The sequence below is a fragment of the Saccopteryx bilineata genome, chromosome 2 (genome assembly GCF_036850765.1).
Source record: "Saccopteryx bilineata isolate mSacBil1 chromosome 2, mSacBil1_pri_phased_curated, whole genome shotgun sequence".
In the NCBI taxonomy this organism is placed as follows: domain Eukaryota; kingdom Metazoa; phylum Chordata; class Mammalia; order Chiroptera; family Emballonuridae; genus Saccopteryx; species Saccopteryx bilineata.
The window spans coordinates 168,843,756-168,859,116 of NC_089491.1; the positions used below are offsets into that span (position 1 = coordinate 168,843,756).

At 40.0% G+C, this 15,361-nt stretch overlaps 1 protein-coding gene across 1 annotated transcript in view; it reads left to right on the forward strand.

Annotated features, from left to right (window-relative positions):
• GNS (glucosamine (N-acetyl)-6-sulfatase) overlaps positions 1-15,361 on the forward strand; it is a 65,632-nt gene that overhangs the window by 17,448 nt on the left and 32,823 nt on the right. Inside the window, exons 4-8 of the mRNA XM_066258371.1 lie at positions 3,541-3,606; positions 7,288-7,386; positions 11,161-11,328; positions 13,690-13,772; positions 14,946-15,064. Coding sequence (XP_066114468.1) covers positions 3,541-3,606; positions 7,288-7,386; positions 11,161-11,328; positions 13,690-13,772; positions 14,946-15,064 — 535 coding nt within the window. The remainder of the gene's footprint in view (positions 1-3,540; positions 3,607-7,287; positions 7,387-11,160; positions 11,329-13,689; positions 13,773-14,945; positions 15,065-15,361) is intronic.

The window sequence follows — 15,361 nt, forward strand, 5'->3', positions numbered from 1 at the left end:
GTCTAATGATTCCCTTTTTAAAAAATAACAGTTTTTAAATGTAAATTAATGTGATTTGTGTTTTTTAATTAGTGTTCATTCAAGTCATGTTAAAGGATTTTTGACAAATGTTGTTTTCTCCTAATCTGCCTGTAAATAAGAACTTACATGAACATTTTTTTTTTTAAGTTTTAATGTTCTTTTTTTTTTTTTTTTTTTTTTTTTTTTTTTTTTTTTTTTTTACTGAGAGAGTGAGTCAGAGAGAGGGATAGACAGGGACGGAGAAGAGATGAGAAGCATCAATCATTAGTTTTTCATTGCACGTTGCAAAACCTTAGTTCATTGATTGCTTTCTCATATGTGCCTTGACCATGGGCCTTCAGCAGACAGAGTAACCCCTTGCTGGAGCCAGAGACCTTGGGTTCAAGCTGGTGAGCTCTTGCTCAAACCCATTCTCTAACCTGAAAAATGGGAACCAAATGTGGACAGAGCAGTTATAAAGAGAAAGCCCCCGGAGCCTGGGCATTCAGGTCATTCAAGGCAGTGGTCCCCAACCTTTTTTGGGCCACGGACCGGTTTAATGTCAGAAAATATTTTCACGGACCAGCCTTGAGGGTGGGACGGATAAATGTATCACGTGACCGAGACAAGCGTCAAGAGTGAGTCTTAGACGGATGTAACAGAGGGAATCTGGTCAGTTTTTAAAAATAAAACATCATTCAGACTTAAATATAAATAAAACGGAAATAATGTAAGTTATTTATTCTTTCTCTGTGGACCGGTTCCAGTCCACGGCCCAGGGGATGGGGACCACTGATTAAAGGTGATTGAGTGGTTAGTGTGCTGGCTTCTTAGGCCTGGATGGAGGGACGTCACTGTAACCTGCCAAGCCCAGATTTCATAGCCTCATATCTACCCCATTGGTTTTAGTCAGAGTTCAAGCTTAAAGGAAATAGTGTAATAGAGAGTGCTTGGGGTTATCTTGTTGTAAGGGACCAAAAGCTACAAAATTAATATTAATATTTTAGGAAGCTTAAAGAACATTTTATTAATTTGGGCTAGACGTGCAGAGAGATTTTGTAAATAATCTTTGTACTTGTGTGATTGGCATAGAACCAAGATGGCTGATGGCACTGTGTTGTAAATGCAGAGGAGAAGGAGACTTGAATTCTCTGACCTTTCCCCACACCTATATAAGGAAGCAAGTGAATAGCTAGCCAGGTGTAGGGAGAGAAAAATTAAAATAAACATTTTCTTATATTAATGGGCCATTTACAGGCATTTGTCCTTATGGAAACTACTTCTCCCCTCCTGAAAGCATGTAGTTAATGTATGTATCCCTGGACAAAGGAATAGCAAATGAACACTAGAAAATATAGGAATGTCTTTTAATATGTAAAGTGACATTTTTTCTATTGTGTTACCTTGTAAGTTTTAATGTGAAGAAACATCTTTTTATGAATCCTATAGATGAATGTTATAAACTTACTAATGGATTGTGTCCCATCCCACCTCCCTTCATCCTTTTCCCAAACCTTTATAGGAGAAAACAAAGGTTATAAGCTTATGCCATGCTGTCAGGCTTTTTCTCCATGTATAATTAAGGGTATATAACCAGCCCCTAGACCAGGGGTAATCAACCTTTTTATACCTACCACCCACTTCTGTATCTCTGTTAGTAGTAAAATTTTCTAACCACCCACTGATTCCACAGTAATGGTGATTTATAAAGTAGGGAAGTAACTTTATAAAATTTATAAAGCAGAGTTACAGCAAGTTAAAACATATAATAATAATTACTTACCAAGTACTTTATGTTGGATTTTCGCTAAGTTTGGCAGAATAAATCTTTATAAAACTACTTACTATGGTTAAATCTATCTTTTTATTTATACTTTGGTTGCTCCGCTACTGCCCACCATGAAAACTGGAATGCCCACTAGTGGGCGGTAGAGACCAGGTTGACTACCACTGCCCTAGACTATTTTTTTTTGTTTGTTTGTTTGTTTTTTTACAGAGGCAGAGATAGATAGGGACAGACAGATAGGAATGGAGAGAGATGAGAAGCATCAATCATCAGTTTCTCGTTGCGCATTGCGACTTCTTAGTTGTTCATTGATTGCTTTCTCACATGTGCCTTGACCGCGGGCCTTCAGCAGACCGAGTAACCCCCTGCTGGAGCTAGCAACTCTGGGTCCAAGCTGGTGAGCTCTTTCCTCAAGCCAGATGAGCCCGCACTCAAGCTGACGACCTCGGGGTCTCGAACCTGGGTCCTTCCACATCCCAGTCCGATGCTCTATCCACTGCGCCACCACCTGGTCAGGCATGCCCTAGACTATTATACACGCACACGATTTGGGACTGCCCTGTGTAAGCTATATGCGGCCGGCATATTTAATAAATTTCCTCCTTTAATAAAACTCTTCAAAACTTATCAGGACTGGGTGCCTCTACGTGGACTTGATGAAATGAGGTACAGTGCCTTTCAGAATCTGGGGTGCAGTACTTTATAACAATCTCTCATGGAAGTGCAGGGCAGAGAGAAGATGACATTTTCCTACACGTTTTATCTGTGGTTGCTAGAGATTTTAATATCTAATCTGAAATTTCTTTTACTTCTCTCCCTCCCCAAAATAATAAGGGGAATTTGCAACCTTGTGGATTTGAAGGAAGATGACTCAATTTGAAAAGAATCATGAGAAATAAGTATGGGTACTAGGTTATTGGGTTAAGGCTATGGGTCATAAAGAGAACTTACGCTACTTTTTGCATATTAAAGATCATCTAAGCCTTCTAAGGTATCTACAAAATTAGGATAAATTATTTAAAATACAAAGATTTAGTTCTCAGGGTTTAAATTCTGCCTTAAATAGGCAGTATTAAACCTTGCTGAGTTAGAATGGGATGATTCTGTGGTCTCTTCACTTTCTCATAGCATCAGAAAAACTGAGCTCCAAAAGTAGATTTCATCAGCAGGACAACTGAAATTATAGCCCATAGTCAGAATGTTTTCGCCGTTGGTAGTTAGAAGGTCAGTTGGATATTCAGTCTATGCCATCAGTAGCTCAGCACATGAACCCTGTGACTTAAGCAATGTGATCTTTTTCTGTAAAGGTCCAGAAGTAAATAGTTTAGGCTTTGCTAACCGTGTATCTTTGTTGTATTCAACTCTGCCCTGTGGCATGAAAGCAGCCCTAGATAATCACGTAAACTAATGAGTGTGACTATGTCCCAATAGAACTTGATCATCACTGGAATTAAACTTTCATGTAACATTGTCACATTGATCTTTATATGTTTTAATGGTTGGGGGAAAAAATTCTTAGCTCGCTGGCCATACAAAACAGGTGACAGGCTAGATTTGGCCTATAGTTTGCCAATCCCTGCTTCAGAAGTTTCTAGATTATAGTGATTTTACTTTTTGTTGCTTTATGTGTTTGGGAAAAGTGAACAGCTACTGAATTTCAGGGACTGACCGAAAAGGATTCTACTGGTTTCCTGTTTCTTTATGGTCTTGTCCTGTCTGAGGTCTTCTCATGCCCTGCTGGTCTTGCTTTTCAGTATGGAGCCCCAGACGCTGGTGGATTAGAACACGTCCCTCTGGGATGGAGTTACTGGTATGCCTTGGTGAGTGAGTGTTGAAGACAGTGACGACTGTACACAGCCTACAGATGCAAAATATGTTCACTTTATGATTGAGCTCTATAGTGACATAATTTGGTTTGCTTTTATGATTGACTGTTTTATCCCCTTGAGGGAAAGTCCTTTGATGTGTGAGTAATTTTTTTGTGGAGTTTAACAACATATTTTGCTATTCTACCTGATGCACTTTTAGTTTGTTTGTTTGTTGTGTTTTTTTTTTGAAGTAAGACATATCGCCTGACCTGTGGTGGCACAGTGGATAGGGCGTCAAACTGGGAATGCCAAGGTCACTGGTTCGAAGCCCCAGGCTTGCTTGGTCAAAGCACATATGGGAGTTAATGCTTTCTGCTCTTCCCCCCTTTCTCTCTCTGTCTCCCTCTCTCTCTCTCTCTCAAAATGAATGAATAAAATCTAAAAAAAAAAAGAAGGTAGGATATATTGTTGAAACTATGCTAGCAGTTAATTTTTTTTTTTAGATGATTGATTTGGTGGGGTTGGGATGAGATACTAGTGAGGGGAGAAGCGGGAAGCATCAACTTAATAGTAGTTGCTTCCTGTATGTGTCTTGACCAGGCAAGCCCAGGGTTTCAAACCAACAACCTCAGCACTCCAGGTTGATGCGTTATCCATTGCACCACCATAGGTCAGGCCTATGCTAGTAGTTACCGTAATTAAAACCCTAATCAAAAAACTGCAGTTCAATATGACTTAAGCAATTACCACTATTTAAACCAGTGTTTCCCAACGTGGGGCCCACACCCCACAGGGGGGCAATTCGATAGTTAAGGGGGGCAATTTGAAAATGGACTCGACACGACTTTAACTCTTTCGCCCCGGGCCATTTAAATGCAATGCTAGATATCGGTGCCAAATTTAACAAAAAATGCAATTCTTAAATAATTGCGGTAAATAATTATTAAGTATAATTTTGTTTGACGAGACCAAAATATCAACTGGGTGATTGGCGTCGTCAAGTAAACTTCATCCTGGGTTCACCGCGGAGTGTTCAGTCTGCCGCGGGGAACCCCGGACGTTTTAAAAACTCACTAAACAACGCAGTTATTCTCACCTAATTGGCCCATCGCAACTTCTGTAGTGTTTCACATCATTCAGTTGGTGTTAATTTGAAATAAGTGTCAGTCAAAACTGTTGTAAAAGCTCGTTGATTTAATAAATATATATATATTGCATAGATATAATTGGTAAGTATTTGATTTTATTTTTATCAATATTAAACTCTTTATTAAGTACTTCTTGCATCGGGGCTAGAAACACTAATATTTTATAAATATTATTGGGGCTATAATAGTGCATGCACGACAATTTTAATTTTAGAAGCATAACTTTCCAGAAAATTTTGTCAAGTGGAAAAAATATAGATACCTTTTGATTTGCGGTGCTAGTGTAGTAAATGTGTTATATACATTTAAATAAATATGAATTTTTAGTATACGTTTACTCTATGTCACATTGAATATATTTTAACACATATTTTAATATTCGTTTTTAATTGATCTTATTTTTTATTATAGCCCATAGTAAAATGAGTGGTGCAAGCTAGAAAAAAACTCGTTAATATTTGGAGGAATATTTAAAACTTGGGTTCATACCCGCTGTTCACGATGAGAGGATTCCTTTTTGTCTTTTATGCCAGCAATGCTTGACCAACGAATCAATGAAACGAGGTCGTCTTGAGGCGCATTTGAAGGCGAAACATAGTGCTCATATTCAGATTTGAGTTACTTTAAACCTTTAAAGAAAAATTTTGAAAAAAGAACAACACTAAAGTCTCTACTTACTGCTCATACTTCAACTAATAATCGTGTTCTTGAGGCTAGTTATCAAATTTCTTTATTCATCGCTAAAACTGGAGAAAATCACACTATAGGAGAGAATTTAATAAAACCGTCAATATCAGCATTTCTTAAAACGGTTCTTAAAAAAGATGACAAAGATGTAAAAGCTATGCCACTCAGTAACAATTCTGTTAGCAGAAGAATAGACGAAATGAGTGAGGATATTGAAAAACAACTTATTGAAAAGCTGAAAACAAGAAAATTCTCCTTGCAAATGGATGAGTCAACTTTGAGAGACAGTGAGGCAGTATTGATAACTTACATAAGATATATTGATAAAGGACATTTTGCTGAAGAAATGTTCTGTAAAAAATTTGAAAGCACCACTATCTCCAAAGATATATATAATAAGCTAAAAAACTACTTAGATGTCAATGATATACCAAGGAAAAATATAACATCTTGTGCTGCAGATGGTGCTCCCAATATGATGGGCAAGAAAATGGCTGCTTAAAATTGATGAAAGATGGAAATCCAGAAATGATTCTTGTGCATTGTGTTATTCATAGGGAAAACTTGGTAGCTAAAAACATCTCGCCTGTTCTGAATGAAGTATTACATACAGTAATAAAGTGTGTTAATGCTATTAAAGCTAATGCCAAATGTGAGCGTCTTTTCAAGCTATTTTGTGAAGAACAAAATGAAGACCATGTGAGACTTTTACTGAAGTAAGATAGCTATCTAAAGGAAACTATTTGAAAAGATTTATGGAACTGTTTGATACTCTTAGTGATTTTTTTTAAGTGACAAACCTGAAATGAAGTATCTGTTAACAATAAATGGTAAAGCATTTGTGAGTTATTTAGCCGATATCTTTGAAAAACTAAATATATTAAATAAGCAACTTCAAGGAACAAATAAAACTCTTGTCGATGCAAAAGCAAAGGTATTTGGTTTCATTACCAATATTGAGTTCTGTCAGAAACATGTTAACAACAAAAACTTGAAACAGTTTCATTGGCTCCAAAAATGTAAAGTAACTGATACCGCTTTACTGATACCGCTTTACTTGTTATTGTCAATCATTTGAATATTCTATCGGCTGATTTAAAAGAAAGATTTTCTTATTTAAAACAAATTGATTTCCCAACATGGATGATGCAGCCAATGTTAGTGGATTTGTCTGATATATCAAATATGCAGTATTAAGAAGAACTCGCAGAATTGCAAAATGATGAGTCAGTTAAAGCTTTATTTAATATCAAAGGAGCGATGGCATGGCTTTGTGAGGAAACAGAAATCAAATACCCAAATTCAACCAAATGTGCAAGAAAACTATTGCTACCGTTTCCATCTTCATTTTTAGCTGAATGTGGATTTAGTGCTGTAAATGATTTACTGGTAAAAAAAAGAAATCGGCTGGATATAACACAACGTGGAGACTTGAGACTAAAGCTAACCAAATTGGAAGCTAATATAAAATCTCTGTGCAGCAAGCATCAAGCGCAAGGATCACACTAAATTAAAATAATAAATTAATATAGAAAAATCTGTATTAAAATTATTTGGAATTTAAATTTCTGTTTTTCATTATATGTTTTCAAATTTTACTTACTGTGTTTTGTTAACAATTTCATAGTGATTTCTTCCTAGAACCTATCATTTATGTTTATTAAGTGAACAAATCAACTTTTTAATGTTAAAAATTATGTATGTTACATAGGGGGGGACATAAAAATTTTAGAAAGGTTAAGGTGGGGCATGGCACAAAAAAGGTTGGGAAACACTGATTTAAACAGTGTTGGTTAACCTAGCATGGTCATTTTGTGAGCTGACGTCATAATAAATTTTACTTTCCTCTCTTTAATAGGAAAAGAATTCTAAATACTATAACTATACCCTCTCTATCAATGGGAAGGCCCGGAAGCATGGTGAAAACTACAGTGTGGACTACCTGACAGATGTTTTGGTGAGTATTGAAGTTCTGTACTTGCAGGTTGCCTCACATTTGATTACAGACTTGGTCTAGAAAATCTCTTGTATTTGTTCATATTGGGTAATTTGAATAAATAATAACTTGTTTAACTGCCAAAGACTATTTCTAACTGATTAAAAACTCCTGGCCCTGGCCAGTTGGCTCAGTGGATAGAGTGCTGGCCCTGTATATGGGCATCTGGATTCAATTCCCAGTCAGGGCACACAGGAGAAGCCACCATCTCCTTCTCTTCTCTTCCTCTCCCCTTCTCTCCCCGTTTCCTTTCTGCAGCCAGTGGCTTGTTTGGTTCAGGCATTGGCCCCAGGTGCTAAGGATAGCTCATTGGTTCAAGTGTCAGCTTCAGGCACTAAAAATAGCTCAGTTAATACAGGTATCAGCCCAAAACGGGTTGCAAGGTGGATCCCTGTCAAAGAACATGCAGTAGTCTTTCTCTATCTCCCCTCCTCTCATTTAAAACAAACAAATGAACAACAACAAAGAACTCCTGAAATTCAGATTTAATGTTCTTGAAATGCCAGCAACAAATCTTTTTTTTTTAATTGAGAGAGACAGGAAGGAAGAGAGATTAAAAGCCATCAACTCATAGTTGTGACGCTTTAGTTCATTGATTGCCTCTCATATGCACCTTGATTGGGGGGCTGCAGCTGAGCCAGCAACCTTAGTCTCAAGCCAGCTACCATGGGATCATGTTGATGATCCTGTGCACAAGCTGGTGACCCTGCTCTCACACAGGTGATCTCCAGGGTTTTGAACCTGGGACCTCTGTGTCCCAAGTCTGTGCTCTACTGTGCCACCACCTGTCAGGCATGGGTCCCTACTCTTTTTTTTTTAGAGGGAGAAGAAGGGGGAGAGAAAGAGACAGGAACATCTATCTATTCCTTTATGTGCCCTGACCAGGGATCAAACCAGCAACCTCTGCATTTCAGGACAATGCTCTAACCAACTGAGCTATCTGGCCAGGGCTGGTTCCTACTCTTGACCCCAGTTTTACTCACAAGCTATAGGGTGGCAGTTTTATCATGATGGCGGGGTGATAGGGATATGGGAGTTCTTCAGGCACTGTGTGTTTATATATAAAAAAATTTTAGAATTGGGTGAATTTGAGACTTGCCTTTCCTGTCTTAAGATGTTTCTAAGCCCTGGCCGGTTGGCTCAGCGGTAGAGCGTCAGCCTAGCGTGCGGAGGACCCGGGTTCGATTCCCGGCCAGGGCACACAGGAGAAGCGCCCATTTGCTTCTCCACCCCTCCGCCGCGCCTTCCTCTCTGTCTCTCTCTTCCCCTCCCGCAGCCAAGGCTCCATTGGAGCAAAGATGGCCCGGGCGCTGGGGATGGCTCTGTGGCCTCTGCCTCAGGCGCTAGAGTGGCTCTGGTCGCGACATGGCGACGCCTAGGATGGGCAGAGCATCACCCCCTGGTGGGCAGAGCGTCGCCCCTGGTGGGCGTGCCGGGTGGATCCCGGTCGGGCGCATGCGGGAGTCTGTCTGACTGTCTCTCCCTGTTTCCAGCTTCAGAAAAATAAAAAATAATAAAAAAACAGATGTTTCTAATAACATCCCTCCTTAGAGCATTCATTCACCAAATATTTTAGCACTCATTATAGTGGGTGTTCAGCAGTAAATGAGGCATAGTCTTTGATTCTGTGGAAGGTAGCTTTTTAGTGACAGATTTTACTTAACAGGTGTGCATGTGTACACACATTCATTTACTGTCTTGTTACATAAAGATCAGTTAAAGAAACGAGGCAGGTTATAGGGGTTACTTAGATAACATTAAAGCAAAATTCTGCAGCAGGTGAGAGTGAGCTGTACAGACCGAGGTAAAGAATGCCACAGACAGAAGGAGTGAAGAGTGTCTGGCGTTCAGGCGGAAGTGTGCCTGGCTTGTTGGAAAACTACAGGTTTCTTACAAGGCTACTAGAGTAAATTAGTGGGCTGGGTGGTGACACTACCATTTGCATTCAGTGTTGGGAATTAAATATAAATCATCCAGGACAATTAAAAGCATAGTGTATGTGGGATGCTTTCATTTTTATAAAATATCTCCAAATTAGCAAGTGAAAAATGTAAGTCCACATAAATTAAAGCCCTGGTGTGATTTATTTGGATTTAATATTATTTACCTTAGCTAATTTAGCTGGCATAATTTAAGATGTCTGCTCTTTACATATTTTGGGGGGAATAAGGTGATTTAACCCTCCTTTTCCACTGTTGTGAGTTAGATTGACTTTATATTCTTAAGGAATAATGTATACAGTGTGTCCGTAAAGTCACAGGAAAGCAACAAAAGACGATAGAAATGTGAAATCTGCACCAAATAAAAGGAAAACTCTCCCAGTTTCATACCTGTTCAGTGCAGTTCGATGTGGGCTCACGCACAGATTTTTTAGGGCTCCTTAGGTAGCTATCCCGTATAGCCTCTAGCAGGGGTCCCCAAACTTTTTACACAGTGGGCCAGTTCACTGTCCCTCAGACCATTGGAGGGCTCCCACATACAGTGCTCCTCTCACTGACCACCAATGAGAGAGTTGCCCCTTCTGGAAGTGCGGCAAGAGCTGGATAAATGGCCTTAGGGGGCCAAATTGCAGCCCGCGGGCCGTAGTTTGGGGACGCCTGCTACAGACTCCTCACTGACTGATGGCCTACCAGAACGGGGTTTCTCCACCAAACTGCCGGTTTCCTTCAACTGCTTATCCCACCGAGTAATGTTATTCCTTTGTGGCGGCGCTTCATTATAAATGCGCCGATATTCACGTTGCACTTTGGTCACAGATTCAAATTTAGCGAGCCACAGAAGACACTGAACTTTCCTCTGTACCATCCACATCTTGACTGGCATGGCCGTGGGCTGCTCCGCTGTATACACGGTGTTGCATCATCATCTGCACATGCGCACATGCTGCCACATCATCCTACAAAAACTGGGAGGGTTTTCCTTTTATTTGGTATAGATTTCACATTTCTGTCGTCTTTTGTTGCTTTCCTGTGACTGGTCAAAAGTGCACCATGACTTTACGGACACATTGTATATACTCTAAGCTGCATTAATATGTTAATACTAAAATAGCCAAATTACTATTTTCATTGGGAGGCATAACACTTTTTCGATCATCTAAAATTATCAAGATCTTAATTGCCTCTTAAGATAGTGTGCTTTTCAATTTTGTTTTGTTTTACCGAGAGAGAGTGACAGAGACAGAGAGACATGAAGGGAGAGAGATGAGAGGCATCAACTCATAGTTGCAGCACTTTATTAGTTCACTAATTGCTTCTCATATGTGCCTTGTTTGGGGGGCTCCAGCCAAGCCATTGACCCCTTGCTCAAGCCAGTGACCTTCGGGTTTCAAGCCAGCAACCTATGGGCTCAAGCTAGTGGCCAAGGGGTCATGTCTATGATCCCACACTCAAGCTGGCGGTTCCACTCTCATACTGGTGAGCCTGTGCTGAAGCTGGATGAGCTCGCACACAAGCCAGTGACCTCGGGGCTTTAACCTAGGACCTAAACGTCCCAGGTCGACACTTATCCACAGTGCCACCACCAGTAAGGCTCAATTTTTTTATTGTAAGTATTGCCTAAAAGCCAAATATTTGTTCCTATAATATGCTTGTCATTTGACTATTACATATTGAGTGCTGAGATTTGTTAAGAGCTAATAATGACCCTGTCCCTTCTGTTCACCAGAGGGCATATATCTATCAAGTCCACAACTATTCGGTAGGGTAGAAGATGACAAATCTTTGTATATGTCAGGCTAATGTCTCCTTGGACTTCCTGGAGTACAAGTCCAACTTTGAACCGTTCTTCATGATGATCTCCACTCCAGCGCCTCACTCACCTTGGACAGCCGCACCTCAGTACCAGAAGACCTTCCAGAATGTCTTCGCACCAAGAAACAAAAACTTCAACATCCATGGAATGGTAGCTTCCCTATTCCTTGAATTAAGCCATATTTGATTACAGTTTACTATATAATATATATACTTGTCAGGGAGCCTTTGAGACATGTAGTTGGCTTTCTTTCCAGATCTTTTAAAGGTAATTACACCTGTCTGTAGTATAATAGATAGTATAAACTTGCTTCAGAAATACAGGTAAGGTTCCTACCATACATTCAGTGAGCAGCTAGAGAGTCCACAGGGAATATTAAGGGATGCCATCTTCCTTAACTACAGGCTCTCCTGATAACCTCTGTGCTGGCTCTCCTCTGCCTGGCAGTGGCTGAGACATGTCCCTTGGGGCTGACTTGGGCCTACAGCAGCCCCCCCTGGTGGCCCTCACCAGGTCTGAGGCATAGGAATAAGAGGGGTGATGTAGTGCAATATGAATGAGAAGGGAAGTTGAATGGAGAAATGAGTCAGAACAGGGAATAAAATTATTAGAAATAGTATTTGCCTCATATGTCAGTTACTTATCCTTCCCGTGGCACAGAGGATTGGCAGTTTGCTGGTTTAAGTGCAGAAGGCCTCCACTGCTTCATTCCTGTTAGCCAGAAATCTTAGTTGCTTGTGAGGTGGTGGAAAGAATGAATCGTGGAAGTTAGACATGGCACTACTGTCTGCTCGCTTAGTGACCCAACAGTGAGCAAGATGCTAATTTCCATTTTTCATGCAACGACTGTAAGGGTTAACGTACATAGAAACATCTGGAGTATTGACTGGAATATTTAAATATGTACTTGTTAAGTATAATTTGAAAGCTGAGTGAGCTGAGTTTTAAATTAGAGGGCCACCCTGGGCTTGCCTGGTCAAAGCACATATGGGAGTTAATGCTCTTCTCTCTCTCTCTCTCTCTCTCTCTCTCTCTTTCTCTCCCCCCCCCCACTCCTCTCTGAAATAAATTAGAGGGCCATTCTCAAATTGTGTTCCACAGAAAATTGATAGGAGTGCCTGTAACCAAGTAAGTGCAGACACTTTAGGTTAAATACCGGTAAATCACTCAGAATTTTTGAGTTCTTCGTGTTCTAACATGAATTTCCAACAGGAGGGCATGCTAGAGAGCATTTCTCAAACATACTAACTAAAGAACACTGTGATCCTCAGTACTAGTTTAGGAGATAGCAGCTTTGGGTTTTAAGATTAGGGAGGAAGGAGATAATGGTGTATGAGAAGTGTTTTTTGTGTTGTTTTTTTTTACCTGTGACTTTTATTTAAATTATTTTTATTTTTATTTATTTACTCATTTTTTTAGAGAGGAGAGGGAGAGACAGAGAGAGAGAAGGGGGGGAGGAGCTGGAAGCATCAACTCCCATATGTGCCTTGACCAGGCAAGCCCAGGGTTTCAAACCGGCAACCTCGGCATTTCCAGGTCAACGCTTTATCCACTGCGCCACCACAGGTCAGGCCTGTGACTTTTATTTAAATGAGAAGAACCTTCCAGATTTTGATGTGAAGTTTTAGAAAATTGCTATGATGAGGTTTTCCCAACGATTTAGGATGATTGATATCTTAGATAAGAAAATGGAGGAGGCCCTAGCTGGTTGGCTCAGTGGTAGAGCGTCAGCCTGGCGTGTGGAAGTCCTGGGTTTGATTCCCGGCCAGGGCACACAGGAAAAGCACCCATCTGCTTCTCCACCCCTCCCCCTCTCCTTCCTCTCTGCCTCTCTCTTCCCCTCCTGCAGCTGAGGCTCCATTGGAGCAAAAAAGATGGCCCGGGCGCTGGGGATGGCTCCATGGCCTCTACCCCAGGCGCTAGAGTGGCTCTGGTCGCAACAGAGCGACGCCCCGGATGGACAGAGCATCGCCCCCTGGTGGGCATGCCGGGTGGATCCCGGTCGGGTGCGTGCGGGAGTCTGTCTGACTGCCTCCCCGTTTCTAGCTTCAGAAAAATACAAAAAAAAAGGGGGGGGACAATAAAATGTTAACTCATTAGGCAAAACTTAGGGGAAGATAAAGTTAATATTTATGGTTTTGTAGTTTTGGTAGTTGTCTCAAAGCATAGACTCAGAGTTATAAATGTAAGGCCCTTTTAGCCAGTAGTTTCAATATCTCTCACTAAATTTTTTATTAATGCTTACTAATGCTGCTGACAAAGGAGCCCAAGCCTTCTGCCATTGGGGAGGAGTTGATAGGAAGACTCTAAAGAATGAGTGATAATCTACAGAAAGCTTTTTTTAGGAACATGCGAGGGAAACAGGGAGGAGGGAAAGTCTAAAGTTACTTAAACAGGTTCTAGTTAGTTCCTCTTTACTGAAGTATAAAATGATTCCTTCCATTATCTACTATAATAGTTTATTTGACTGAGTGACTTGATGTTAACTTTTTTTTTCCTTTTATATTTTAGAACAAGCACTGGTTAATTAGGCAAGCCAAGACCCCAATGACGAATTCTTCAGTACAGTTTTTAGATAATGCATTTAGGAAAAGGTAAGGGCTGCTACTTTCTCAAGAGGGGGTCTTTGAATACCCTCCAAATCAGCCTATGATTGGGGGACTGTACCATGTTGTTATCTTTGAGACAAAATCAGAGGGCTTAACAAGTTGATGGAAGAGACTCTCTTTGATGGGCAGGAATGGGGGATCCATTCCCACAGAAGCAAACAAAAATACCTTTACATTTGGGTGTGTGAGATGGACTTTGGACCCCAGGACTAACTAAACAATTCATTTTTGTGATTTGTTATAACATTGCAAGCTGGAGCCATTCGATTAAAAAAAAGTTTCCTATATTTAAAGAAAAGGTCAGTTTGTTAGAGATCAGTCACTCAAAATTTGCCTAAGACTCGAAGGCTTAAACTGGAGCAAAATGTTTATCTTTGCGCTGTTTGGAATTTTCAAGAAATTATTTTAAGTCATTTTTTTTTAAAACCCATTACTTGAGGTATATATAGTTTAGACCAGGGGTTGGCAAACTTATTCTGTAAAGGGCCATACAGTAAGTATGGTAGACTTGCAGGCTTTATAGTCTGTTACAGGTGCTTAGCTCTGCTGTTGGAGTGCAAAAGCAGCCCTAGACAATAGTGAGTGAATGAGTGTGGCTGTGTTCTAATAAAACTATGTGTATATAAAAACAGTAAGTTGTTTAATGGGTCATTCCAGATTTGTAAGTTGAAAAAGTTATGAAAATCTGTTTCACTTTATGAATATATTTAACACTACTGATTTATACAGCTAAAAATTGTTAAGAAGGTAAGTTTTATGCTACGTGTTTTTTGCCACAATTTAAAAACAAAACAAACAGTGAGCAAGCTTTGGCCCATCACTGTAGTTTGCCAACCCTTCCTTTAGATCATAAACATTATTGTGGCACAGGTCTGTTTTAACTCATCTGTATTAATCAGTGCTGAATTGATAATTTGCCCTTCCAGTTGTCTCTACTTTCATCAGTGAAAATAAATAATAAAGCAACTGGTTATAAAAAGTCCTCATTCATTTCTTTGGAAACAGTTAAATTGGGATTGAGATAATTCTAAAATTTTCTAATCTGCTTTTTTACAATAAGGCATCTAAGGAAAGGAAACTGGGGATTTCTCCCAATTGGAGAATGGTTTTAAGGTTTTGCAGGTGTCCCTGAGCCATTGCCACCCTGTTCACATCCAGGTGGCAAACTCTACTCTCAGTTGATGACCTTGTGGAGAAACTGGTTAAAAGATTGGAATTCAATGGGGAGCTCAACAACACTTACATCTTTTATACCTCTGACAATGGCTATCACACAGGTAAGGGGCATAGCTAGGTATTCCTGTGATCTTTGTGATGTGCCTTTCCTTTTCACCCAGTATGAGTCAGCCTTGTCTTTGGCTTTCATCCTTTCCTTTGACTATTTGGGTCTTCCATAGTTAAAAACCAGTGTTTTCTTCTTTTCCCACCTATAAATTTCATAAACTTGAATGGAATTAACCTGAGGCTTGCTTGCATAGAGTAGCATGACTAGGCATTTAGTGTAGTAACTGTGAATTATTGTTAAGCATTTGAAGTACAGATTAATAAAATCCCCATTATCCAGCCTGTTTTCA